We start from the raw sequence: 27,138 nt of genomic DNA, 5'->3' as shown, positions 1-27,138 counted from the left end.
CCACAATCCACCCATTCCCCCCCCTAAGAAAATGGCTTTGTTCTCACCTGGTCTGACTCCTGCTAGGACAGGCAGCGGGTGGTGGGTGAAAGCCATTCTCGGGGAGGTGGTGTGGGAGGACAGGGCACTGCAGAAATCCAGCTTCCCTGACTTCTTTAAAGAAGCCGGTCCTGGCAAGGAATCAGGGAGAAAGTGCATGGTTTAACAGATGGAAAGATGGATTAGTATTTAGCTGTGCTGTTTCATTCACTCTTGTGGACCAGCTCACAGTCTGAATATTCCCCCTTAGTCAGGATTCAGCTGTTGCAGGTCTATGGGAAAGTGTGTGACAATGGCTGCTTTGAATTTCTTGTGTTTCTGCCTGCCAGTGAACAGGTCTAAGAGGCAGCTGACATGTATATCTATCTTGCATAAAAACTGCCTGCTCACTGCCCAACAACTCAGCTGAAACACTTCGTCAGATTCCATCATATGAAGTGGTAGTTGTAAAGACATTGCTACCATATATTATTTCGACAGCACTTAACGTGTACTAAGAGCTAAATTTTGTGAATCTACCGAGAGCCTAGAATGATAGCCCAGGGAACAAATAATTAAACTGCTGACCCCATCAGATCACCACACTTTCCTTCCTCTCAAAAAGGGTTAGTTCTTTGCCTTCTGTTGTAGCAAACTTATTCCTTGTTCTACAAGAACATCTGAAATGGTGAAGTACTTTGCTTGAGGAACTCTGTAATCTGTATGATATACACTGATCTATGAAGAGAGTTTTTAGGGCTTTGAAAAACCCTATCTCAGGGTGTTTTCATGCAGGTTTAAAGTTGGGTTTATAATGGGAATGAGAAAGCTATGGCAGCCAGAATGCTCATTTGCATGACAATTTCTCTTCCTCTGAAGTTTAAATAAGTCAACTAAGAAGCCATTTAAGCCTCACTCCCTGGTCCTGTGTTTCTGTGAGGCCAGACAGAGGTGGGAAGTGCCATCAGTCCCAAGTCTCCCTCTCTCAGGAGATATGTATGTGTCTGTGCAAGCCCCAGGAAACAAAACAAAAAGACCACAGAAGCCCCAAGGCTTCTTACCCTGCCATTCCACATACCAGACCTCCAAGTCCTGGGTGGATGCAAAGATAGCAAGAAGGCACAGCCTGGAACCTCCCTGTCCAAAGTAATTTTGCAGCAGTTGTATATGCTAAACCCAGAAATATGATATACCCATTATGGGCAAGGGAAACCCCCACTAAACCAGTCATGCAATCAGTACAAGGAGAACATGCAAGCCGTGGGCTATGTGTTGAATAGCAGGCTGCTTCTGGGACTCAAGTATACGTGGACTGCAGTTATATTCGGAGAATATAACTGAATCAAGCTTAGTAACTTTTCTTCTTTTTCTCCTTTTATAATAACTATGTAACTCTTATTATAAAGAAGAGCTAAGAGCCAAGCTACATGAGAAGGAGCTCCATAATCAGAGCTCCCAACATCTTAATTTTTTTACCTTAAAGCAAGTGCTGGGAGCTCCAGTTCTGAGTGGTGCTGTGGAATGGGATGTTTAACCATTTCCCTGTTTTCCACATCTAAAGCTGAAGTTGCTACTAGCTCTGCAGTGGGAAAACAGAGGCAGGACGAATAGCACCTTCAGGGATGGCAGTGAGTAGGATTTCAGTCTGGAAAGAGCACAGGGGAAAGAGATAAACAACCACCACCACCACTGAACCAATCAAAACTGACACAGATAGCAGCTGCTTTAAAGTACAAATGAAAACATTAAGATATCTGGTCATGGAGCTCCAGCGCCTTGTGTAATTTAGCTCTAAAATATGTCACAGAGAATGCCCTTTTCTGTGTAATCTAAGTGCCCTCAAATATTAGCATGTGATGGTGGTAGCCTTGCAACAGTAGTGATACTTGTAAAATGTTCTTAGAGATGGAGGGATCACTACAATGAAGAGGGTACATCCTGATTCTGTGAGGGGAAAAAGAGGAAATATGTGTGTTTTAGTGCTGGAGGTGCGGAATACACAGCTGTGTTTGCAGGTCATGAAAAACCATAGCCAATGGCATACCATGAATGCAAAAATGGTTCCCACTTCACACTGTCCCTAGTGTGAGCAACAAACCACGATCCCTGGTTTAGCTGAATGTCTGAAATGAGGATTGCAGTTTGAGAGAAACAAACCATGAACCCCAGTTCAGACATAATGCTAAGAGAGCGATCGTAGTTTGTTGTCATGTGAGAGGAAGAACAAAGTGAGAGCCATCAGAATATTAACCATGGTTCATCATGATGTGAGAACTGGGCCCCTGTGTCTTGACAACAACACAAGGCATTATTGAAGGAGAAAGAATTACTGTGACCATATTTTCCAAAGTCACATGAGTACTCGTCAAGTAAGGCTAATGTAGTAAAATCCAGTAAGAGCTCATGGCAGTTACAAACAAGCATACACCTCTCCATCTGAAGTGCTGTTTACATATCTGGGTACCCCAAAAAAGATTAGTTTGCCAGTAACAGAAATGCAACAGAAAGAAGCATATAAATAAACAAATGTATATCGTACATAATGAGCAGATGACATTATTTAGACAACTCCTTAGCTACTAGAATGTGAACAGATAAACCCAAATTCTAGTATTTATTTGTCTTTAAAAACACCTTGTTTTAACACAGTCATTTGAGTAGAAGGCAATTTTTAAAAATTGCTTGGAGTTCACAAGTATCCAGATTTGAAGGATGAAACGTGCCATTTTAATAAATGCTGAGCAGTAGGAGTGATGAAGGCCAGGACATTTCATTTTACCATTCCTGCACCTTGCCTAACTATGTTGTGCTCCTGCTCCTAAGGGTCCACAAGACAGAGGAATTATTACCTGCCCTCTGAAGGGCAGCTGTTCAGTGAATAGATCCTCTCACAGCCCTATTTTTAGTTTGAGTGCATTTTGTTTCAATATACACTGCTGTCATTGGCATGTGTCTCCCACTGTATTATATTCCTTGCCCATCAGGTTAGCAACTTCAGCTTGTTCCACTTCCTCCTTTTAGAGGAGTAGTTTTGTTAACACACCAAAGAGACTTGTGGCACCTTAAAGACTAACAAATTTATTATGGCATAAGCTTTTGTGGATTACAGTCCTCTTCATCTGATGAAGTGAACTGTTGTCCATGAAAGCTTATGCTATAATAGGGTTGTTAATCTTTAAGATGCAACAAGATGCCTTGTTGTTTATTTTTCTTAGTAATTATTATTCTGTTTCTAATTTCCCTTTTTTCAGCTGTGAGAACTATGTGATTTTCAGGTCAGACAGTGGGACAAAAATAGTGTCACTTTATGCCCCCCTTTTAAAAATATGCTTAGCAGAGTTGTACCTCTCCCCCAACTGCATCCTACATACCAGAGGTTCTCAGACAATGGTATGCAGACCACTGGTGCTCTGTGGCAAGGTTGTGGAATGGTCAACAATATCTGTACTTGGCCCAGCACTTGATTTATCTTTTTCTGACAAAGGAAACTGAGGCTGTTTTGGCCAGAGCCACACTATCAAACAGGCTAACAAGACCCTAGCCTAGGGCTCATAATTCTCACAATCCAATACTGATGCAGTCTATTGGTTTTCCCCCTAAACATTTACCAGTTAAAGACGCTTTCTCAGCAGCCTGGCCTAGCCTGGCCCTGTTAGTTCATAATATGTTGCTGCTTTTGATGATAATGTCAATTGGGGTGTGTGTGTGCGGGTGTTAGTAAAATGTGAGTTCTGTATGTGCTTCGATTTGTAGAACAAAACATTTTATTAAGTGGTCTGCAGAGACCCCCCAGCAATTATCAAGTGGTCTGCATGTGTGTGAAATTTGAAAATTATTGTTATATGCTAAAAGTGAACACATTTGCCAAACATATAGCAAAAACAGCACCGTCCACACACAAGAGCTTCAGAGGCATCAGCAGGCTCAAAAAAATTCCAAAGTTTGTGGAAGCATGAACAGAAAACTTGTCAAAATGGGGGGTGGATGGGTGCAAAACGGGGACTGAACATGCTTAGTGGCTACCAAAGTGTTGTGGTTGGCACACTAGAAATGTGTGTGTGGAAAATTATGTGGTAGTGGAGTATCCTGGAAAACAGTATGGCATGGCTGCCCAGACAGAACCCACAACAGGACTGAACATTTTGTTGCAGGTTCCACTTGAAAATGATACTGCCCAGACAAAAAATAGCTGTTGCTTGGGCACTGATTCTTCTGTCCTGAAACCTTAACTGATTCAGTGGCTCCTTCAGAACCCACCATCTCAATGCGCTTACATGCAGCTGTGATTCCAGCAACCTTTGACAAGATCACTGAGAAACCAACTTGGGTGTGGAGCACGATATAGATAGATGTTGAGGTGTCAGGGCTTAGAGCTGTTACTGCAGATCTCCTACAAAGGGTACACTAATTAATTTCCTCAGAATGTGTGTGCCTATTCTTGTATGTTGACCCTGAACCTGCTCTCCAGAAGCATACAGCCATCCAGGAAATAGGGCTGTCATTTACAAAATGTCATCCCAATGAGTATACAGCAAGCATACTGGTGGCATACCCCTTGAATGGTGGGAGCTGCTATTCTGCCTCTAAGGAAGATGGGCCATGGTTTTCATGTTTGCTGCTGCTTCTGTAATCTAGCACAATCTGGCACTTCAGCAGCAGGCAAGGGGACCCGGGAGAGAAAAGCCCCCAGCCTGTTATCTCATGCCAGCTGCCTAACACCTGATACCTGAGCACAGGGATGGGGAGGGGGCTGGCAGCCAGCTGTGAACACCTGTCCCTGTCAGACGGCTGGATGGTCTCTCCAGCTGTTCACACAAGCCCTGCAGCTGCACTGCTTAATTGGTGATTTGTAGAGATGGCTGGGAACAAAACTCAACAAGACAAAGGGGGGGGGAAGACAGAGGGAAAGATAGAGAATGCATTTGAATACAACCTGTTCCACAGCCTTGAGGCTTCTAAAGGGGAGAAGACACCTTTGGGATCATATCATCTAATCACAAGACAGGTTGATGTGACAGGAGTACAAATGCATAACTAAAAGCCTAACCTAGAATAGCCCCCAGATGCAAAATACATTCATTCCCCACAGATCAGTTGCACAATCCTGACCTATTGAATGTGCTGCAAGCAGGGAGTAGGTGTAGTACAGATAATGTGTAGAGAGCAACTGGCTCAAGACAATGTGTGCCATATGCTGCATGGGAAGGCAAATGGAAAAAGCCTTCCCCCCCACTTACTACTCTGACGTGAGGGGAAATGGCTTCTTGACTCCAATCTGGTAGCCAAACCCTGGGAACGAGCAACCTCTTCCACTAAGTCTTCCCAGTTTGTTGTTTCCAAGCAATGGCCACTTTTCTCAAAGCTCACTTTTGAAAGATCCATCCATCCTTTACCATTCATTTCCTATTCCTAGGCAGGAGAGGACCTACAGCCTGTCTCTCTTTGCAAACGGCTACTGTGGGCTTGACAATTTTGGATCAAAGTTATGCTTTTCACAATGTCTAATGGTAGGGATTCTACAAATGTGAGTCTGCTGGGGAGAATATATTTTACCAGTATTCTTTCTTATTCTTGGAAGCCTCTCTGCTGGTAGTTTTAGTTAGCTCCCCATCCAGAAACACTCAGCCACCTGTTGCTTAGTTCTTGCATTAAGTGTTGCAATGTTCACAAACCACTTCATAGCTATAAGCTTATTAACTTGTACAAGTCAAATCCTCAGGAAAGACCACTTTCACAAGTGTAAGCATGGGGAAAGTCCCCTTTCTTCTGAGACATCTGACAAGGTGTGAGCAGTAGATGCCATAAGAATAAAGGTCTCTTTGTCATTAGTTAAGAATGTTGGTAAGCAGACACCTAAAGCGTTCCAATCATTTTTTATTGCCAATGTATAAAAAAGATGAAGGAAAGAGCAATGAAACAGGACAGTGTAAGATGTGCCTTATTTTAAAACCAGTTCCCTTCCTTTTCCCCATGATATCACAGACTCACAATCATTTCAGCAATTGGTGAGCAGGATTTTGAAAAGACAGTTGGGGTGGGGCAGAATTATTTCAGTTGACTGAAGCTGGTGTAACTTCTTGACTGCTAGTCACCATCACCGCAGTTATGAAGGTTGATGATACCTTCCAAAGCAAAATTTGACTTTGTAAAGAATTTTGAATTCATCAATCTATTTTTATTTCAATGTTTCAAAATAAGTAAATAGCGCAAGGCAACGACCCCATTGGGAATGCAGAGAAAAATACCACCAAGCAAGTATACAAATGCCTAACCAGAAAATGACATAACTCATGTCCGCAAACTGTTTTTTCAAAATGGTAGTAAAGTGTTTGTGTATCAATCAAGAAAACAAGATACATTACACCCACCTCCTAATTAGCATAAACTGAAATCAGCTCTTTTGAGGTTCAGCTGCAGACATTGTCAAGCCCTGATATCTGAACGATGTCCCTTAGTTAGAAAGGCTGGGAATTGGCAAGGAAATCTTCAATTGAGCAGAGTCCTACTGGGCTATGGATGATGATCTCATCCCCCAACCCTGTCTATTCCATCTATTCTACTGTGTGCCGAATCCACCCATGCAAGCAATTTAATTTTTAATTATATTCTGCTTTTTGACTTTTGGTCTCAAAATAGTGAAATCTGTTTCTATATAACAGTTGAGGAGCAGCACCATCCTCCCCCAGAAGTATGTGAATCCCAGGCCTGCCTGTGACAAGGAATTCCTGGATAAATAAATTGCTGTTTTGCTCCAGCCTAAGGGCCGCTGATTCTCAGCACTGAGTAAGGAATCCCAGTACAAACAGCTGCCATGCCTCACCTCAGAGGCTGTTGTATCTCAGCACAGCCTTTTCCAAACAGAGTTTATAGCAGCCTCTTTTCTCATAAATTTGCCTACCTGTGTTCCCTCTCTGGCTATTAATCCCCTTCCTCTTTATTCATGAATACCTCCTCATGCACACAATCCACAAACAAATGCTGTCCCTCACAACCCCCACATGGCACCCATAAGCTACCATCTCTTCTGACACTTGTGTAGATTTCCTGCTTAACCATTTTACTCCCAACAATATACTGCACAGAGGATATTGAGAATTTTTATTACATCGTGGATATATATTACATTCTATTACAGTCTATGCAAACATCCCATAAATGTGAAGAAGTTTGTGTTCAATGTGTGTAATTTACCTTTTTGTTCTATTATGCCTACACACTAGAATACTTTACTGCCCCACTGGCTCCTTCCTTCCACATGCAAGTGTCCTAGATGTTGTTTCAGGCCTCGAGATGGCCTATCACCCAACTAAAGTGCTAGGATCTGGATACCTTGATCTCAGGCCACAACTTTGCTGGCCCTGAGTTCTCTCCCTTTTGTCATTCCATCTTCCCCTTTTTTATTTTCATCTCACTTCTCTTATTTTAGGTCAGGAGTCTCCTCTAATCCTGCATTGGAGGATTTGTTCATTAAATAGCTCTACTTAAGCAACTATATCACAGCTTTCCTGAAAGACTCCTTCCAGCCTGTGGAATCTGAAGGTAGCTTTCCAAACAGAGTTCCTTCAAAGCCGTAACACAACTGCCCCTTGGCCTGCACTTTCTTCAAGGCAATGCAGAGGAAAGCTCTGATAATTGGGACCAGAAATTACTGCAGCCTAAAAATATCTCAAGGGGAATGTTGAAGAATTTATTTATGGACCTTTAAAAACAAAAGCAAAAACAAAACAAGGCGTTATCTAGAAAGGTGACCACTGTGTTGGAGGAATGAAATTTACAACAGGAGGTCCCTACTTCTGTGAAGGAAATATATGTAGCCCCCCTGGTACCACAAAGAGCAATTGTACATGAAGGGCAGAGGCCAGGCAAGTTTCTCCCGGTTTTGTTTCCCATCAAAATCTATGCCAGCTGGTGATGCAAAGTTGGTGCCCCCTACCTGCATCCACATCATTGGGCCATCCACTGGACTGGCTGCTGCCAGCTGCTGGGGACCGCCCTGTCCCAGGGTAGAACACATCATCTACAGGGCTCTCCATCTCGCTGTCATCTATCGACTTGGGCCGCTTGGTGGAACTGCAATGTGAAGAAACCACAGAGAGACAGACCATAAACAACAGTGTGTGAAGAAATATGGTACCAGCTGAGGAAGGTGTTCCTCTGCCGGAGTCTGACTTTCTTGTCCAAGGGGGACTAGTTGAAATCAAGATCCAGAAAGCCTGGTAGCTGTTTCCTTTTGTTTTTTCATAGCGGCCTGTGCGTTTGGAAAGCCCTGGATTACAACAGCAGAATCTTCCTACTACCTGCCCACCACCCTCACAACTGGGGCTGACTGAGGGAAGATCCTGCTGCAAGAGATATCATTTGCTTTCAGAGTTGAGGCCCTCCCGCAGGACAGGAGACTTCTGCATTACACAATAGATGTGGGGAGACATACCTGCTAGAAGGAGGAGCTGTTATTGACCGTCTGCCAAGAGCCACTTGATTGATGTTGTAGTAACTGGGACTCTCGAGGTCAGCCAGAGAGAAATTTGGACCAGATGCTGTGGCAACAGGAGCTAAAGAATGAGAGAAAAAATCTCAGAGACTGGGGGAGGGGCATCAAGAGAGAAATAAAATGTCAAATTGACTTCCTAACTGAGCAACTGCCATCTTCTTGAATGTAGATATTAGAGGGATAGTGAAGTTGGTTTGGTTTGGTTTGGTTTGATAGGTAAGATCACTTAAGATAATCCTAGTTACCAGCACATTCCCACCATATGCTCTGCAGACTGAAGGCAGATGTCGCCATGTTGACTCCATTCCTCAGTGCTATTATCTCAGGCCTTAGTTTTTGTCAACTAGAGGCATTTGCTGATTCCAACATCAAGAATTACAAAAATGGTCTGTTTCTTGAAGAGACCTGTTCCATGGAAGCCAGGCCAGGGCACTCTTGATAGGGTGTTGCTCAGGCAATTAACTAATTTGAGAGCCAGTGTGGTATAGTGGTTAAAGTGTTGGACTGGGACCTTGGGAGACCAGGGTTAAAATCCCTGCTTGGTCATGAAGCTTACTGGGTGGCCCTGGGCACTGTCTTGCATCCTAATTTACCTCACAGGGTTGTTGTAAGGACAAAAACAGGAGGGAGAGGATCATATTTGTACACCACCTTGAGCTCCTTGGAGGGAAGGTGGGATATAAATGTAATAAATGAACAAATAAAGGAGGAGCAAAGGCAGTAATTTCAGCAAGAGAAGTGGCTGGAGGCACATGTAAAACAACCTCATGGCAAGAAATAAATCTTCTCTAGTCCTGCACAGTTCCTGCCTCACCACTCTGACCTCTCTTTCCTCAGCATCTGGAGCTTTTCTTGCTCATGTGCTGTTGAAGGAAAGGAAGGGGAAGCCACTGGATCTAACTGGACATCAGCTTTTGGTATTATTTGTTGAACCTAGGAACCAGAAGCCTTTCCCTTAGGGATACACAATGTTTGGGCCCATACTGTCCCTTGTCTGCCATGTGGACTGAAGCATCCCTCCCCATTTTGATCATGAGAACAGAAGCAATGGGAAGGTTCAAGGCTCTTGTTGCCTGGCCTGAACCACCGCTGCGGCTGCTGCTGGTGCTGCCTCCTCCACACGCCTGTGAGGGAAACGGAAGGAGGCTGCAAGGAAGGAGGCTGCAAGGAAGGAGGGAGCCAGGCAGTGGGCCAACTAGGCCGAAGGCCCTCCTGCCCCTCTGCCTCATCCTGCTGTCCCACCACCGTTGCCGCCACCGCCGACATGGAGGAGCTGGTGGTGGAGGTGCGAGGCTCCAACGGGGCCTTCTACAAGCGGTGTGGACTGTGGCTCCTACTTGCCCATGCACGTGCACCCGCCCCAGCTCAGCCCCATGGCCCTTCCCATGGCAGGCGCGCACCCGCACGCCCACCACCAGCTCGGGCAGGGCTCCAGTCACCACCACCACCACCACCACCAACCGGGCTACGGAGCACTGGACTGGCCTTCAACTCTTCCAACTGTCTGGACTACAAGGAGCCAACCCCAGCCGCAGCCTCTTCCTGGAAGCTGAACTTCAACTCCCCAGATGGCCTAGACTACAAAGACCAGGCCTCTTGGCGCTTCGAAGTGCTGTGAGGCGGCGGGCAGAAAGTAAGGCAAAGGCGGAAGCCAGCTTGCACTGCACTGCACAAAGATACAGTAATAACTGCAATTTAAACAATTTAAGTTTACTGCATCACTTCCACATATTCATCTTTACATGAGGAATCAAATGTGCTGCTGTGCAATTAGATGGCACGCAAGGAATGACAATAAGCAAAGGCGGAAGCCAGCTTGGTCGGTCTCCCTCAGCATCCATAGTCCCTCTCCTTGGGACAGTCTCTCTTTACTCAAGCCCAGCGCCAATGCACCCACCCTGTTCAGCTCTCCACCAAGCGCCTCCTCCCCCTACCTCTTAGATCTGTTATTCTCATTCAGACCAGATCATCGTTATCGTTTTTTTTTTAATTTAAAGAAAAGGAAAGAAAAATGTAAGCGGCCTGTCCAAAGAACAAACCCATTTCCCAGCTCCTTCCCGTAACCAAATACGGGGCTAAAGGCTGCTGGATCAGGCCTGCTCCTGTTGCTGCTGCTCAATACTCCTCAGCCTCTTTCAGATCAGCTCGACTCCTGGGGTGTTATTTATTGGCTCTCTGGGATTATGTTCCATGTTGTAGTTTTACTTATTAAGCAGTCATTTAACTTTTGTAAATTGTATTTTGTAAATTGTATTATTTTATTGATGTATTTTATATTGTATTTTTATATTTGTGTTTTTTGTAAGCCGCCTGGAGGGCCTTTGGCCAGAAGGCGGGGTATAAATATTTTAAAATAAAATAAAAAATAATAAGATGAGCTGGCATGGCTGTTTTTCTTTTCTTTTTCAACTTGGCATCAGCACATCCTTCAGTGAGTGGCAAATTGAAAGTCTATTGAATATTCATAGAAGTTGAGAACTGTGGTACATAATTCTGGGACACTCATAGGCTCATGTCAGGGAGACTAAATTAAATATTTAGCTAGATATGAAAGAAATGTGCACTTAAGGTGCTTATACTGCTTTGTCTTCCTTTGTCGAAAAGCCCCCCATCCCACCCCACAACCCAAAGTATTTCATCTGAGTAAATAATAGAAATTATATATCTATCTTAAGTAAAATACTCAGGCCATAACAGAACACAGTGTTGAGATGGGACTAGCTGGGGGAAACCTCTATATTATGGGGTTCCATGCTATCTTCTTGAGGTCTCACAAATACACCAGCATCAAACTCATGCTGCAACAGCTTATAGGCTTATTTGGCTCAGCCAGCAGAACCCGTAATAATAATAATAATAATAATAATAATAATAATAATTTAATTTATGTGTCGCCTATCTGGCCAATGGCCACTCTAGGCGACGTACAAATTAGTTGCAGTAAATGCAGCACAATAAAATACACATAAAATACAATATAACAAGGAAACTATAAATAGGAATGGTAACAGTTCAGAGTAATAGGCAGTTAGTCCTGAAAATTAACCCTCCCCGGAAGTCCCAAAGGCCTGTCTGAAAAGCCAGGTCTTCAAGGCTTTGCGGAATACATTCAGGGAAGGGGCATGCCGAAGATCGAATGGGAGGGAGTTCCAGAGAGTGGGGGCCGCCACTGAGAATGCCCTCTCTCTAGTTCCCACCAACCTAGCTGTTTTAGTTGGTGGGACTGAGAGAAGGCCCTGAGTGGCTGATCTTGTTGGGCGGCATAATTGGTGACGCTGGAGGCGCTCCATCAGGTAAACTGGTCCGAAACTGTAGTTTCTTTTGCCCTGAAGCACTGCCTCACTTTCCTTCTTCTCCTGTATAGTTCTGAATGTGGTGCTTTTGACGGCGTTGGTCAAGACAGCACTGAGCTCTTCCCTCTTGGGATTGCCTCTTCCCTTGGCATGATCCTGCCCCGGCTAGACCCTCCACCATGTCTCCTTCCACTACTTCTGATTCCTGACTTGAGCTCAGCTAGTGGTTGCCCTCTATGTTCCTCCTCCACAAGCCCCACTGCCTAATTTGTTGCCCTTCCCTCTGCTTCTCTAATCCCTTCTTCACTTGCACTCATGCTTGCTCCTCTGCTTTTCTCTCTTCCCTCCTCTCCACCTCCTTACCAACCCCTTCCTTTTTATATTCTGGAGCCAGAGGCCCACTCTCTCACTGTCCTGGCTCCTCACTTGGTCTGGCCCCACCAAGGCCTATCAATCCTTAGCTAGCAACTCTCCTTGTTCTTTGTCTGGGAGCCCTTCTCTACCCTGGCTCCAGCTGAGTTCCCAGGGAGCCTACCCTCAGCTGCCCACATCCAGCCTAGGGTTGACTTCTCAACATGCTTAAGCATAGTTAATTCTGTGATGCATTGTGGTCTTAATTTGACCACTGGGAGCTCCACCTAGTCTTTCAACCTTCTCCCGCTCTTGTTCTTGAACTTTCCCTCTGCTCATACGTGTCCTAATGTTTCTGTACACCCTTGAGGGCCAGAAAGTAGTAGTAGTAGTAGTAGTTTTGCTGGGGATCGTGGTGGAGACAAGCATGATTCTGAAGATGCCAACATTTGCACTACAGATGTGATTTCTTCCTTGAAAGGCAAATCAACTACTGCAATGTAAACCCAGTGAGAGTCCTGACACTATTATGATACCACAGCCTTCAACAAGGGGCCATAGTGTAAGGAACCCGGATGGTATGGATTTCATTAGCTGATTACCCCACCCATGCTTTGACTGCTGCATCTGCTATCTCCCAAATTGGCAAACAGGCCTGTCGAAATGAACACTGCAGCACTGACTGCAACAGCATGGCCAGTAGCTGAAGCTACTGAGTGCATGAAAACAGCTAAAGAGAAAAGTGTTAGATTTAAAGATAATGGAGAACAGGAAAGGGGAAAAGTTAAATGTATAAACAGGATCTGGTTATTAAACATATTGCCAAAAGAGACCACTACTAGATCAGCATTCTATGGGGCTAAATAAGTCAACATTTATTTAGGGCACTTGGAAACTGGGTGTCTTTTGCCCTTCCAGCTAAGGAGAGAACTTAAAAGCCTGCTTTCTAATACTGAACAAACTTTCCAATTTAGTCTCTGAAACAAAAATAAAAAACTTCAAATATGAACAGGAATGCAACCAATGAATAGAGTCTAAAATAATAATGATAACTGTTACAGAGGTCATGAAAGCTCACATTAATTTTGACCATATTTGGGGTCAACTACCTCAACTGGATTCAAAATTGTGGAGGAGGTGCCCCAGATTCCTAGGCTGGTTCTATGTATCAGCTTCTCCAGCAATGGTAGCACCAAAACAGGAATGAGAAGAACTTCAAAGAAGAGGCCCTTCCTAGCAACGGGGACTGGGCACTACCATCACTGATTTTTGCAGTTTCTGTGCCTTCTATATTGATCCTGCTAGCCATTTTGCAGAGGAGGACCAAGGTGCCTGACACAGAAAATTGGAATAGCAAGCCTCATTCTGCTTAATGGCAGGGTTGGCTCTGAACATTCAGACTAGCTGCTATTAGTGTGGGGGTTGGCACACAGTTCCCTGAGACTTCTGTAGGGAAGTACTCTTAGAATCGATGTTAGACCCACAGAACAAGAAACATAGAGCAAATAAGACAAAAGAGTTTGGGGATAGTTTCAACCTTTCCAGGTGTAGAATTGTGGGAAGAGAAAGAACCCCCTATTTTATGTCATATTCAACATGGAATTAGGATGCTGCCCCTTCCTTGCAACGTACAACCAATGTAAATGCACAAAATGGGTGGAAGGGATGGGCCAGTGATGATGCTGGGGGTAATAAAGCTGCTAGAAGAAAGGGTCTTGCATTCAGAACTTCTTACAAGGAACATGAATGTGGAGGGCATCCATCTCAGTGATTTCTCAGACCTGACTCCACAAGCTTCCTTTTCATCAGATTCAGTTGCCATAGTTGCTTATCTTAGAAGTAAGACCAACAGAGACATTTTGAAAGGCAGCCCGGTCACTACATTGTGAAACAATTTTAAAAGCTGAGAAAGTGAGAAAAGGATGATGCTACTGTTACATTCTTGTGCCTCCCCAAATCCTGATCACCAACCCAGGCGTTTCAATGGCCTTAACTTACTCTGTGACACTCTCACCAGCTCTGTGACATTCCAGACACCCGATGTCACAAAGCAGTCCTGGAAAGTCAAATGCCCTGCAAAGAGAAGAGAGGACAGAATAAAAACAGAAATCAGCAATGAGGAGGGGCTGAAAGTGGCTTGTATCATGTGGTTGGGCAGAAAGGGATTCTGGTTTGCAATCTCCCTTCTAAGGCCAATTGTGGATTTCAGCCTATGCCCCCCCCCTTTGTATTCAATTCCTCCATCCTTTCTTATTTTAGTCCAAGGCGTCTGCTCTCAGATATGGCCATATACCTTAATGAAATCTCAGAACCCCTTTTAGATCTCAATCTGCTACATTCATTTCTCAATAATAACAACAACAACAATTTATTTCCCACCCTTCACCCAAAAGTCCCAGGGCAGGTTACAACAATTTAAAAATGCAGCATTAAGAACAATTAAAAATAACATAAAATCTCAAAATAAGGTGGATCGTAAAAATATACTTCTCATGAGTCAAAGGCCAGGGTAAAGAGGTCTGTCTTCAGTATTCACTTAAAACTGTACAATGAAGTTGCCAGATGCACTTCGGTGTGGAGGGAGTTTCATAACTTAGGAGCCACCACAGGGAATGCCCTCTCCCAGGCCACTCTCCCAAGCTTCTGAGGGTAGCAAAACTACCAAAAGGGCCCCCCTGCTGATCTCAACACCTGAGAAGGTCTGTAGGCAAGGAGGTGGTCTTTCAGATATTTGGGACCTTAGTCGTTTAAGGCTTTTAACACTAGTGTGAGCACCTTCAGCCCAGAAATGAATTGGAAACCAATGCAAGTGTTTCATAACAGGGGTTAACATGAGATCTCAAGAGAACTGCAGCCAGTAACCTGGCTGGCAGCAGTTGAAGTTTCCAAGTCATACTCAAGGGCAGCCCTACATAGAGTGCATTGCAATAATCCCATCTGGAAATTACCAGAGCATGGAATACTGTGACCACGTCATCTCTGTCCAAAGGGGGCTGAAGCTGGCAAACCAGCCAGAGCTGGAACAAGGCATTCCTAGCCACTGAGGCCATCTGAGCCTCCAGTCACGGTGTTGGATCCAGGAAAAAACCCTGGCTACGGGCCTGCTTCTACAAGGGGAGTGCAACCCCATCCAGAACAGGCTGTCTCCCCACCTCCTGGACATGAGAACTCCGGACAGATAACACCTCTGTCTTTTCAGGATTTAGCCTCTATTTATTGGGCCAAATTCAGCCCATCATCACCTCCAAGCACTGGTCTAGCACCTCAACTGCCTCTCCCAACTCAGATGGAACAAAGAAACAGAATTGGGTGTCATCTGCATATTGATGACACCTCATTCCAAATCTCTTGATGATAGCTCCCAGCAGCTTCATACAGATGTTAAATAACATGTGGGACAAGGTAGAATCCCATGGTGCTGAACAGTAGCCTCCCATAACTACTTTTTGGAAACAGCCCTGGAGGTATGAGCGGAACCCAATGAATCACAGTGTCCTCTATCCCCACTTCCCTGATGGGAATAATTACAAACAATACTGTGAAGACCTCTGATTCCCAGAAGCCATATGTCACCCACTTCAACCTGGCCTCAGCAATGGGCATCAGAGGGAAAGGAAGAAAGAAAATACTTCTGTCGGGAGACAAAGCAGGGGTATCAGGAGAAGTGATTAGGGAATCTGATTCCTTGGACTCACCATTGGGCAGTGGTTTGATGTCCGCATCTCCTTGCTGGTTTGAATTGTCTGATTGTCCGGATTCTGAAACACAGAAGCAAAAGCTGACATCAGGGGATTGCTGGTGCTGAGAATAGAAGATGACTGGCAATAACTGAGGCCCACTGTGTGGGCATCTTTCTCCACTTCACTCCTCTGGTTGGCCAGCGGGAAAGCTGCTCCAAAAATGCTAAGCAACACTGTTCCACTGTAAATACCTTGGGAAACTTGGCTGTTTTTAAATATTTGATTGCCATAATCAGAAAGGCCCTTTGATATGATGCTACAGGATGGAGACTCAGTAGATGGTTCTTGTTTTCATGCTCCAGCCTTACAAGATTACCAGTCTGGGAGCCAAAAAGGAAGCTCCCCCTTCTTTCCCCACCAGATTACCTGGGATTATTTTCACCTACATCTGAACAATATGGCATAGCTCACTCAAAGGAGGCATCTCAACTTGTTTCAGAAATGCTCAAGATATTTTTGTGATTGAGGCAGAAAATTCAAATGGCATTCTCCACCATGCTATGGTTTTTAAAATATAATAAACTAAGTAATTGACATTTTGCTTGCCTTTTAATAGTATCTCCAAACCTGCCTCCTGAGGCAGGCCACCTCACCTGCCTAATGGGTCTACTCTGCCAACCTTGCATCTCTAGCCTAATACAATTTATGAGATCACACACAGGGGGGGGGAGGAGAGAGAGAGATTCTGGATGGCTCTGTCCTTATTCTTCATATAACTGTATACCTAGAACATGTAAATATGCAATACATCATAAAAATAATATGCTGACATTTTTCAAACGTCAGAAAGAAGGACAGGTAGTTTAGTTGACCCCCTCCAATATGGCTAAGATACGTAGTTGGTTTACTGAAAGGAAGACTGAGAGAATAAATGTTCAAAAGAGGTCCCTCTCCCTAGGAGCAGTTTAGAAATGGAATATGATGTATAAAGGCCAAATTGTATGTAATGGTGGCAGACTAAATGTGGATTTCATGTAGAAAACAGGGAGAGGGAATCAGAATCTAAAAGCAGAAGGGTTGTGCCCTTCTTTGTTACCTCCCCACAGTTTGTTGCCTGATGCGATTTCCTTCCAGCTGGACATCTACATTATACAGCCACGAGAGTGGCTGTATACTATAGCCAGCGGGGACTTTTCACATTCTGCAATGTTAAATGGAAAATACCCCCCATGCCATTCTGATGCTTCCCATAAGCTCATTTCAAAACAAAACCTTACATAACTTATAGTCCTGAACTCAGAAACGCTCGCTTAACAACCCTCTCAATTTTCATGGCGATACACAAAACAGTCAGAGAGAATAGACAGTTCAAAGTGTAAAAAGAGAGAGAGAAATCTCAGAGCCCTTTTGGACTTTTTTCTCAGAGTTCTCATAATCTGTTGAAATTCATTAGAAACCAGCCATGTTCACAGAGTACCTGTAATCCTAATACTGACCTTGCCCCATACTCTGACCTTCATCTTCTGCAGTGTAAAAGTTTAAAAAATGCCTGGCTGATTTTTAATTAATTTAATAAATTTTGGCTGGGACCCAATGATAGCACGGAGCATGCTCAGTAAGAACCAACTGTCAGAGTTCTAAAAGCCTCCCAGCTGCTGGGCTTGCCTAATCAGAGGGCCACACCCACACCAGACTTTGATTTCATGTGAGACAGTTATGGCTTCCCTCAAAGAATCCTGGGAAATGTAGTTTGTGAAGGGTGCTAAGAGACTCCTATTCCCCTGAGAGAATGGTTTAACAGTCAGCCACTCTGATTGAAGGACTGTGAACAGGGCGTCTCCTAGCAACTCTCAGCACCCTTCACTAACTACACTTCCCAGGATTCTTTGAGAGAAGCCATGACTGTCCAAAGTGAAATAAAGGCCTGGTGTGGATGTGGCCAGGGACAGCTTTGGTTTAAATTTGGGTGGGAGGCTACATGTGCCCGCTGTAGAATAAAAAGGTGGGGGAAAGCCTGAAAAAGAATGATTCTGTTTACAATGTTTTCCTTTTGGAAAGGAAAGGGGCTTCCCTTCTCCCCAGTGCCCACCCACCCAATCTCCTCCCCTCCCACTCCCTGCCCCTTCCCTGGGTCAGTGTTGGACTACGACCTGGGAGACCAGAGTTCGAATCCCCACCCAGCCATGAAGCTGACTGGGTGAGCTTGGGCCAGTCACTGCCTCTTAGCCTCAGAGGAAGGCAATGATGAAATCACCTCTGAATACCGTTTACCATGAAAACCCTATTCAAAGGGTCGCAATAGGTGGGGCTTGACTTGAAGGCAGTTCATTTTCATTTTCAAACATGATTGCATAGAAATAGATCCCACTGAACTCAAATATGCAAATGATCAAACCCACCCTCCCTTCTCTTTCCTCCTATCCCCTCCTCTTGCCCCTTCCCTTGCCCCTCACTCCCCATCCCCTTCCCCCTCCTCCCCATGGTCAGATTTACCTATCTTAAACATGATTGCACGGAAGTAAATACCATTGAACTCTATAAGCATGCAAATGATCAAACCTGCTCTCCCCTCCACCTTCCTTTGCCCCCCTCCAATATGCTCCTTCCCACTCCCCCTCTTCCTCCCCCATGGTCAGTGTTTCCTATCCTAACCAAGATTGCATAGGAGTAAATCCCATTGAAAATAAGCATGCAAATAATCAGACCTGCTTTTCTCCTCTCCCTTCCTCCTCTCCTGCCCACTCCAGCCCTCCCTCCCTCCCTTCCCCGGTCAGTTTTACCTATCCTAAGCATGACTGCACGGGAGTAAATCGCACTGAATTTAATAAACATGCAAATGATCAAACCGGTCCTTCTCCTCCCCTCTCCATCCTGCCTGCTCCCCTCCCAGTCCTCCCCTCTGCATTTCCTCCCCTCCCTCCTCCTCCTCCCCTCCCCATCCTCTGTGGTCAGTTTCACCTATCCTAAGCATGATTGCAGGGGAGTAAATCCCATTGAACTCAGTAAGCATGCAAATGATCCATCCATTCTCAGCAAACTTGCGCAGGATCCCATTTCTTACCTCCTGGATTAAAAAGCAAGGAAATTCACTAATAGGCAAAAAACCTTGCGGTTTAAGAACATACCTATAGCTCACAGCTATTCTATCAAACTTTAAAAAGCAGGGAAATTGGGCAGCTATAGTGAATGCACCAGGGGAGCAGGAGACCTGAACTCCTCTCTGAGATATTGGACTGCCCTACAAATTGGTCAAAATGCAAACACCATTTGGGTTGGTCTTTCACAGTCCAATCCACTTCCTGTGGAGCTTGGAAGAATTTGGTAACATGTGCCTCTGAGCATATGGTGAGTGGTGGCAACACCTGCAATCATCCCAAATAATAGAAAGAAGACATGTGCTGTGCTGATCTTGTTTTAGCAGGGAGGAAGCAACATTATTAAGACAGTTGATATAGTTCAGATGGTCACTTTGAATATGTCTGATTTACTTTGCAATTTTAGTGACGTTTCCTATAGGATATCATTTTCTTTTGTTTCTATTTCTGTGAATATGTGAAGTACAGCAACACTTTGCAAAATTTATACTAAAAAAACTCCAAACATAATTGTGGAATAATGGCACTGACTTCTGCAGAATAGTCTCTAGTGGACCTCAGGAGTGTCTTAATTTGCACAAGATAAAACAGTGGGAGGGGAAATATATTCTACCAAAATGCTAGGTGTGCTCTATGTGTTTAATTGACTGTGCCCACCTTGCCTTAAATGAAGTGGTTTAAACATAGCAGGCTGAAAATATGCATCCTCTTTTTTCCAACAGCTAGAGTCATTGCTGAAGTAGCAACATATTGGAATCAGTCTGATTTTTCATCAAACTGCAGGTCCAAATTCCACTGTTAATGCACCCAAAATAGAAACAGAACATAACCTCCAATTTGAAACACAAAAGGCTGTTTTCACCATCATATGACACTGACCAATGAAAAGGCTTTGAAATTAATAAAAATAAATTTGACACAGATTTCTGGGATGAATAATGAGGGAAATAAAATTTTCTAGTGTAGATTCTTTGTAGAAACATTAATAACACAGGAAAGAAGCAAAGTAAGAAGAACACCAGCAAACATACAAAAATATAATTCTCCATCTTTGGAGATGGCAAGTGTTGCCACCACTCACCATATGCTCAGAGGCACATGTTACCAAATTCTTCCAAGCTACACAGGAAGTGGATTGGACTGTGAAAGACCAACCCATATGGTGTTTGCATTTTGACCAATTTGTAGGGCAGTACAATATCTCAGAGAGGAGTTCAGGTCTCCTGCTCCCCTGGTGCATTCACTATAGCTGCCCAATTTCCCTGCTTTTTAAAGTTTGATAGAATAGCTGTGAGCTATAGGTATGTTCTTAAACCGCAAGGTTTTTTGCCTATTAGTGAATAAGAATTAAGCTTGCCTGGGAGAAAATCACCTTGAGGAAAAAATATGTAGTGAAAGCAGGACAGGGGAAAGGTTCAGCAATATCACTTGCAAACCTTTCCCCCCACTTTTAACTGCAGCCCACCTACTCTCACTTGATTTCACATGTGACTTATAGCTATCATGCAGAGTTTGGCTCTAAGGGTTGGCTTATTTCAGAGCAGGGATGCTCTAGGTTCAGGATACAAGAGCTGAAGGCTAAATGGTCCGGAGTGTTTCCTCTGACTCTACAAAGCATGAAATAAGACAGACAGCCCAACATTGCAAACCTCTTTTAGCTATAGAGAGGGGGAGTGTATATGTGTACTCCTAAAGTCGTCCTCACACTGTTTGATAAGTGGGGGCTGTGACGCCCTTCCCTGGCTCTCCCTGTCACTAGGCACAGATCTCAACAGATCCCCCTGCTAGGCAACCACCAGTCACGTCCTAATACTAGTATTCCCAGAGACTCTGAATACTGGTATTGTTATTCTCTTCACCGCTGCCACCATTTGTTACAGTTCCCCTTCAGCCTTGGTCATTACCTTACCCTCCCTTCTGGTCTGTGAAACCCCAGCCAAGGATCAGGCCTTTGGTAAACCAAATTAAGTATTTATTAAAGATAACAAAGCTAACAAGATTAACAAGATTTCTTCTTAAGGCACATAAGCATATGGTTTTACTCAATACTAATCCGAACTCCACCCCCCTCCTTCTCCACTCTCTCCTGGCAAACAACTCTCTAAACCCCACCAAGCAACCCACTCAGTTTCACCTCATCCACCCCCCAGATTCCACTCTCACTCTTCCTTTTATACGTTCAGCCATTTTAAACACTCAGCCAATCATCTAGCATTCTACTGCCCATTCACTCCCCCTCCTCTTTCACTCCACTTACCATGTATCTTCTAAACAACCAACACTTACCATATATACATTAATATAGGAACATCACAGGGGCCACCCCATCAAGTGCATGCAAATATAGTAGCAACCCCATTATTATATCAGAAGGGGATGTACAGACACAAAGAGAAGCCCTTTGTGTGATGGGCTTCCTTTGGAGCATGGAGATCTTTACCTTCTGCTCCCTTTGCAGAGCCTCAAGGGCTCCCATTGTTTTGTTCTATGTTGCTATACTAGTTGCTGGCTTGTCCTTTTAGTTACACTTATACTTACACACACTCTCTCTCTCTCTTCCTCAAGGCCTTACTACTACTTAAGAACGCCTATCCCTGAAAAGTTTCATTTATCAGCTAACACATCTCAAGTCTCAAAGAACCCTAAGAACTGAACAGAAAGAGTTTCCCCACCCTGACCATTTGCTGCCAGGAGTATTGCATGAGCATATTAAAATGCCATACTCTAGAGAGAGCACTTCACAGGAAAAGCCCTGTAAATCAGATGGTTTTTAGTCAGCCAGGTGAGCTGGTGTAAAAAGTGGCTAAGAGACTGCACTACAAATCAGGAAGTGCCAGGTTTGACTCTCCTGCCATGAACACATAGGGAGACTTAGGCAAACCACCATCTCTGATTCAGCAACCCTTCTGTAATATGGGGATAATAATACTGACCTACCTTACAGGACTCTTGTAAGGATTATAGCAAGACAATATATGTGAAATGCTCTGAACATGCAAATCAGCTATCTAAATTACTAGGTAAGCGCAGAGTGGTATGCGGTGGCAACGCAGCCGAAGCTCTGCTCGTGGCCGGAGTTCGATTCCAATGAAAGGAGGAAGTCGCATCTCCGGTAAAAGGGGTCGAGGTCCACTCAGCCTTCCATCCATCCGTGGTCGGTAAAATGAGTACCTGGCATATGCTGGGGGGTAAAGAAAGCCGGGGGGCGGAATTGGCAATCCCACCCCATATAAACGGTCTGCCTAGTAAACGTTGCAAGACGTCACCCTAAGAGTCGGAAACGACTCGCACTACAAGTGCGGGGACACCTTTACCTTTTTATTATTAGGTGCACAGCAACTGAGAGACTGTGGAATCCTTGTGCAAGGACATGAACCTAAGAAAGAAGAGGCAGCACAAAAGATGCCTAGACATATGAGGATAGGGGCCTGGCATTTTAAATATGGGCAGTACATCAAGATCCCGTAACACTGTTAACTCTTTAACATGCTTTAACAGGCTTTTATAACAACTCTCAAAATGTTAAAAAGTTATTTCCACTCCTTCAGTTCATCCCCAGCGACTGAGCAAGGAGTTAGGATTGTTATTTATTCCGGATGAATCCAAAGTTGAAAGTTATGAATCTGCTCCTGTAGTTTTTCCTATATTAGCTAGAGTTTCCAGACCGCACCTTGCAAAGGGTTGCTGGTCCTGTCACATCTGCTTTGAAAGGGAAACTTTAGCAGATGGAACTTACCCTATCTTCAAGCTGCTATGATGGCAGAAGCAAAATATGCAACATTTCTTGAAGAATTCTGTGCTAAATGATATCTAGGTATCCTAGACCTAGAGTCCAGAATAGAAAATTGATTTCCAATCTATTCCTCTGCTGGCTGGAAAAATAACCCTCTTGGTTGGAAGAAAATGTCCTTTCTCTGTTATGGGGGTTAGATGAAACACACCATATTTTCTTTCAAATGGAAACACAGATTTGTATGGCCCCTTGCCAAGAGTCCACAGGCTGTGGTGTGGATATGGCATCCTGAATGAAACATTTATCTTGGTTTATTGACAATTCAGTCAGTGACAGAAAAAGGAAAGTATCTGGGGAGGTAAAATGTGAGAAGAAATGTTTATGGGACCCCAAATAGCTTTGCCCTCATAAATTTTTGAGCCCCTCAAATCTGTGCTGTAAGCTCACCTGCCCTCATCATGCAAACAGAGGCCTAACACTTCCAAAGAGTTAATCGACCCATCCCTTTCCTGTCCAGACTTGGCGCAGCAAGGCCAGCTGCAGAACTCAGGTTACCTATGTCAACAGAACTGCAAGTTTACCTCTATCAGAGCCAAAGCAAAGCAAAAAGAAGCCAGGAAATGTGCCTCGTACTCTGCAACAGCTGGGGAAGCACTAAGGAAATATTTCAGAGTTAGTTCCCCCACCCCTACCCCGGCTTTCTCCCTTTCCTTTCAAAGTTGGCCGAGACACACTCTTCCCTTTCGGCCTTGCGACTGCTGGCAGCCATTTTAAAACTTGGCAGCCATTTTAATGCTGGCGGCAAGGAGTGCTCCCACAATGCCGGCAGCAGGCAACTGAAAAATGGACAGAAGTGTGTGGCTTTGCTTAACCCAGGGACAGATAGAAGATAAATTCTTAAACGCTATGAGGGAGAGAGGCACTGGGGATTTGCTTCAGAATTAATAAATCATGTTTTTTTCTAGTTTAAAGAAATGTTGCAGCAGCTGAGCAGAGGACTTGAGGAGGGAAACAGGCAAAACACTTCAGATATCTATGCTGCATCTGGTCAGCTCCATACATTATAATTTCTTACATGGAGTTTAATCCCCATGTAAGAAATATACTTTGTATGTTGCAACATGGTTTCTTGCCTCAGTAACACAGATTGAACAAACTTCCCTTGGGATCACATAAAACATGTCATAAGCACCATTTTGGCAATTGTTCAGTACTCCCACAAGTAACTTTTCAGTGACAATGGCAAGACATCACCTCCACATGGAATAGATGGGGGAACAGTCTTACTGTGGAGGCAGGAGAGGAAAGCACTGCTCTTGTTATTACTCTCTCCTCACCACTAGGCGTGCAATCCTGCCCTGCCATATTTTGTAGTTTCAGAAAATGTGACATCCTCACAAGAAAACTTTTATTCTGAGTAAAGAAGGCATGTGGGCTGTGCACAACTCAGAGCTTGGAAAAGTTACTTTTTTGGACTACAACTCCCATCAGCCCCAGCCATGAGATAAATGTGCACTGACTGTGTGAACAACTGATTATGTAGAAAGTTGTTCGTGAAAAACCCTAGTAATTAAAGTCAGGAGCATGACGAGGCAAGAAATTAGAACGCATGGTTCTATTTCTGGTACAAGGAGACAAATGGGACTGAGAGAATGTATTATTTATTGATTTATTTCTGGGCCTTTTTTAAAAGTCTGCTTCTCAGCATAGTTCTTGAAACAGCTTACAAAAATAAAAAAATAAAAATACACATCCTAAAGGAGAGCAGAAGCAGCTGAGGAACTGTCACCATCCAGCTGCCATAGTGGCCCCTCCCTCCTTCCCCCAACGGTCACCACATGGGCATCTGCAGTAGAACCAACTTGACTGAGCAGAGAGGAGAAGATGCAGTAAGGGATTCTTCTTAAACAAGCTGTCTTTTCCATTTTATTGTAACTTTTAAAAATATCACTTATTTTTGTAATAATCTTACGTAAACCGCTTTGTGAGATCCGCCTGAAAAGCGGCATATAAATGCCTTAAATAAATGAATGAATGAATAAAATATAATGTAATATAAGATGGCTGCCAACAAAAATCATCAGCTCTAACCAATGTACATACTATCAATTATCTAGCTATAAGCCGTCCTAAATAAGATTGGGAAAGCCCTCCTGAAAATAGTCATTATTATGAGCTTCCTAAAGGCTGGCAATGACCTGGCAAGGTGAGCTAGGCAGGGATTTTCAGAAAAGGTTCTTGCCCCAGACATCACTTGTTGCTATTTCAAACAGTAGAGGTACTCTCAGCATCACCTTCTAGTACTACAGCACCTATAAGGACCAATGTAATATGACATCTATACTATGTTCTTGTTAACAGTTACTACATTCTGATCTAACTGAAATTTCCCCCTTCTAATCAGTATCTGCATCTTATCTGGAAGTTGAACATCAACCAGCTCCAGTTTAGAGGAATCACTGCTTCTGAAAAAAAGGTATAATTGGGTGTCATCTGCATAACGTTAACACAGAGTGTGGAATCCTGATGTCTTCCAGTAGCCTCCTATAAATAACAAACAACATGGAAGACTAGATGGAACCTTATGATAATTCCATCAGGCTGAGAAGCAGTTTCCCAGTCTCGTCTTCTGATACCTGCCTGATATATAGGAATATAACCACCATCAAACACTGCCACCAAATCTTGACAAGAGATTCAGGAGAAAACCATAGTTGTTGGTATCAAAGACTGCTTAGAGAGGTTAAAAGAATCAACAGGGACGCACTCTCCAATCTATTTCTCATCCACTAGCACCACAAATGCCAATTCTTGGTCCCAAATCTAGACCTAAAGCCAGATTGAAATTGGTCTAGAAAATCAGTTTCATTTCAAACTCCTGGAAGTGGTCAGCCACAATACTTTGTTCAGGTAACAAAGACTAGAATAAATCAGAAACTGAATGAAAGCAGCAGGTTCACATAAGCTACTGCAGGGGCTGAAAAGTCTTTAGTCAGTTCTTACCTTTTTCTCTCTTTGCGTGTGTGTGTGTGTGCATAAGAGCAAGAGAGGTTGGAAGTTGGGTGTCCTTGCTACAGGTTGCCCCTCTGTTTGGCCTTTTGTGCACTGTAGCCTAACTCCCCACCTCAGTTTCTCTTTAACCTTGACTATCTTGGCAAAGCTTCATTGCAACAAACCTGACAAACTCATATGTTCATGAGTAAGAGGTGCACAAGGAAGAGATATCTCTTTCATGCCCACACAAGCTCTAGACTATATTGACAGTTTCTTCTCAAATGTCTTCAGTTTCCCTTCTCCTATTCCATTCTGCCACATTTTCCTCACAATATAAAGGAAGAGAATGCAAGCCTTTTTGTGAAAATACCGTTAGTATGCCTTCACTTTCTTAGTCAAGATTTGAGGCTACCAAAGAACTGCTCACGCATGTAAACATCACTCATATGCATGTTTTCACATTATTAAGGATAAACATGCTACCATCCATTTGAATTCCTCACTGGCTTCTCAAAACTGAGAAGTTACTATCACAAAAAAACCATATAGATCATAGCTTGCCCATCTCTTCAGGCCTGTTTGGATAGGTGTGGAAAAATGCAGCACTGATTACTCAAGGACACAGAAGTCTTATGGCCCCCCCTGCAGTACAGTACAGTAAAACTTTTTCCTGTTTGAAAGTTGAATGGCACACAAAGATACTTCTCTAGAGGTGAGTAGGCCTTTAAAAAAATGAAAAATTCAGGGGGAAAATCCACATTCCTCCCCCCTTTTTGGGGGGGGGGGGAAACAGGAAAACACAGTTTTTCCACCCAATTTATTCCATTTTTATACTTCTCTGAGCTGGAGTGTGGAGCTCATTCTGAATTTGTGCATCACAGAGATCGAGGTTGGAGGTAGGCAAATGGAATGGTATGGACTATTTCATGTTACTTCATGTTAAGGCAAGCCCTGCCTTTTGTAGGAAAAAAGTTGGTCACTGATCTCAGTGAGCACCACCTCCAGCTTTACCTCTGTACTTGTTTTTTCTTATGAAACATACAATAAAGCAGGTGGAAAACGGCTGAAGATGTTCGCCTTTGAGTACAGTCAGACATGAGTCTGAGATACTTGTTGGTCAAACCAATTTGCAGTAGAGTTGGAAGGGGCCTATAAGGCCATCAAGTCCAAACCCCTGTGCAATGCAGGAATCCAGATCAAAGCATTTCCGACAGATGGCTGTCCAGCTGCCTCTTGAATGCTTCCAATGTCGGAGAGCCCACTACCTCTCTAGGTAACTGGTTCCATTGTCCTATGGCTCTAACAGTTAGGAAGTTTTTCCTGATGTTCAGTTGAAATCTGACTTCCTGCAACTTGAGCCCATTATTCCGTGTCCTGCACTCTGGGACGATCGAGAAGAGATCCCAGCCCTCCTCTGTGTGACAACCTTTCATGTAGTTGAAGAGTGCTATCATATCTCCCCTCAGTCTTCTCTTCTCCAGGC

General features: G+C 43.9%; 1 protein-coding gene across 12 annotated transcripts in view; it reads right to left on the bottom strand.

Annotated features, from left to right (window-relative positions):
• The window catches only part of NFIX (nuclear factor I X), a 328,284-nt gene that overhangs the window by 27,375 nt on the left and 273,771 nt on the right, over window positions 1-27,138 (bottom strand). For 7 of the 12 annotated variants that reach the window (XM_061640060.1, XM_061640050.1, XM_061640109.1 and 4 more), the window contains 5 exons: window positions 15,849-15,911; window positions 14,152-14,226; window positions 8,450-8,570; window positions 7,952-8,088; window positions 48-170 (listed from right to left, as the gene is read on the bottom strand). In XM_061640060.1, the coding sequence (XP_061496044.1) occupies window positions 48-170; window positions 7,952-8,088; window positions 8,450-8,570; window positions 14,152-14,226; window positions 15,849-15,911 (519 nt within the window). Of the gene's footprint in view, window positions 1-47; window positions 171-5,958; window positions 6,141-7,951; window positions 8,089-8,449; window positions 8,571-14,151; window positions 14,227-15,848; window positions 15,912-27,138 lie in introns of those variants that run through there. The other 5 variants (XM_061640079.1, XM_061640139.1, XM_061640148.1 and 2 more) reach the window with 2 other exon arrangements.

This window comes from Rhineura floridana, chromosome 1 (genome assembly GCF_030035675.1).
Source record: "Rhineura floridana isolate rRhiFlo1 chromosome 1, rRhiFlo1.hap2, whole genome shotgun sequence".
In the NCBI taxonomy this organism is placed as follows: Eukaryota; Metazoa; Chordata; class Lepidosauria; order Squamata; family Rhineuridae; genus Rhineura; species Rhineura floridana.
This window is presented reverse-complemented; position numbering and strand designations above follow the sequence as displayed.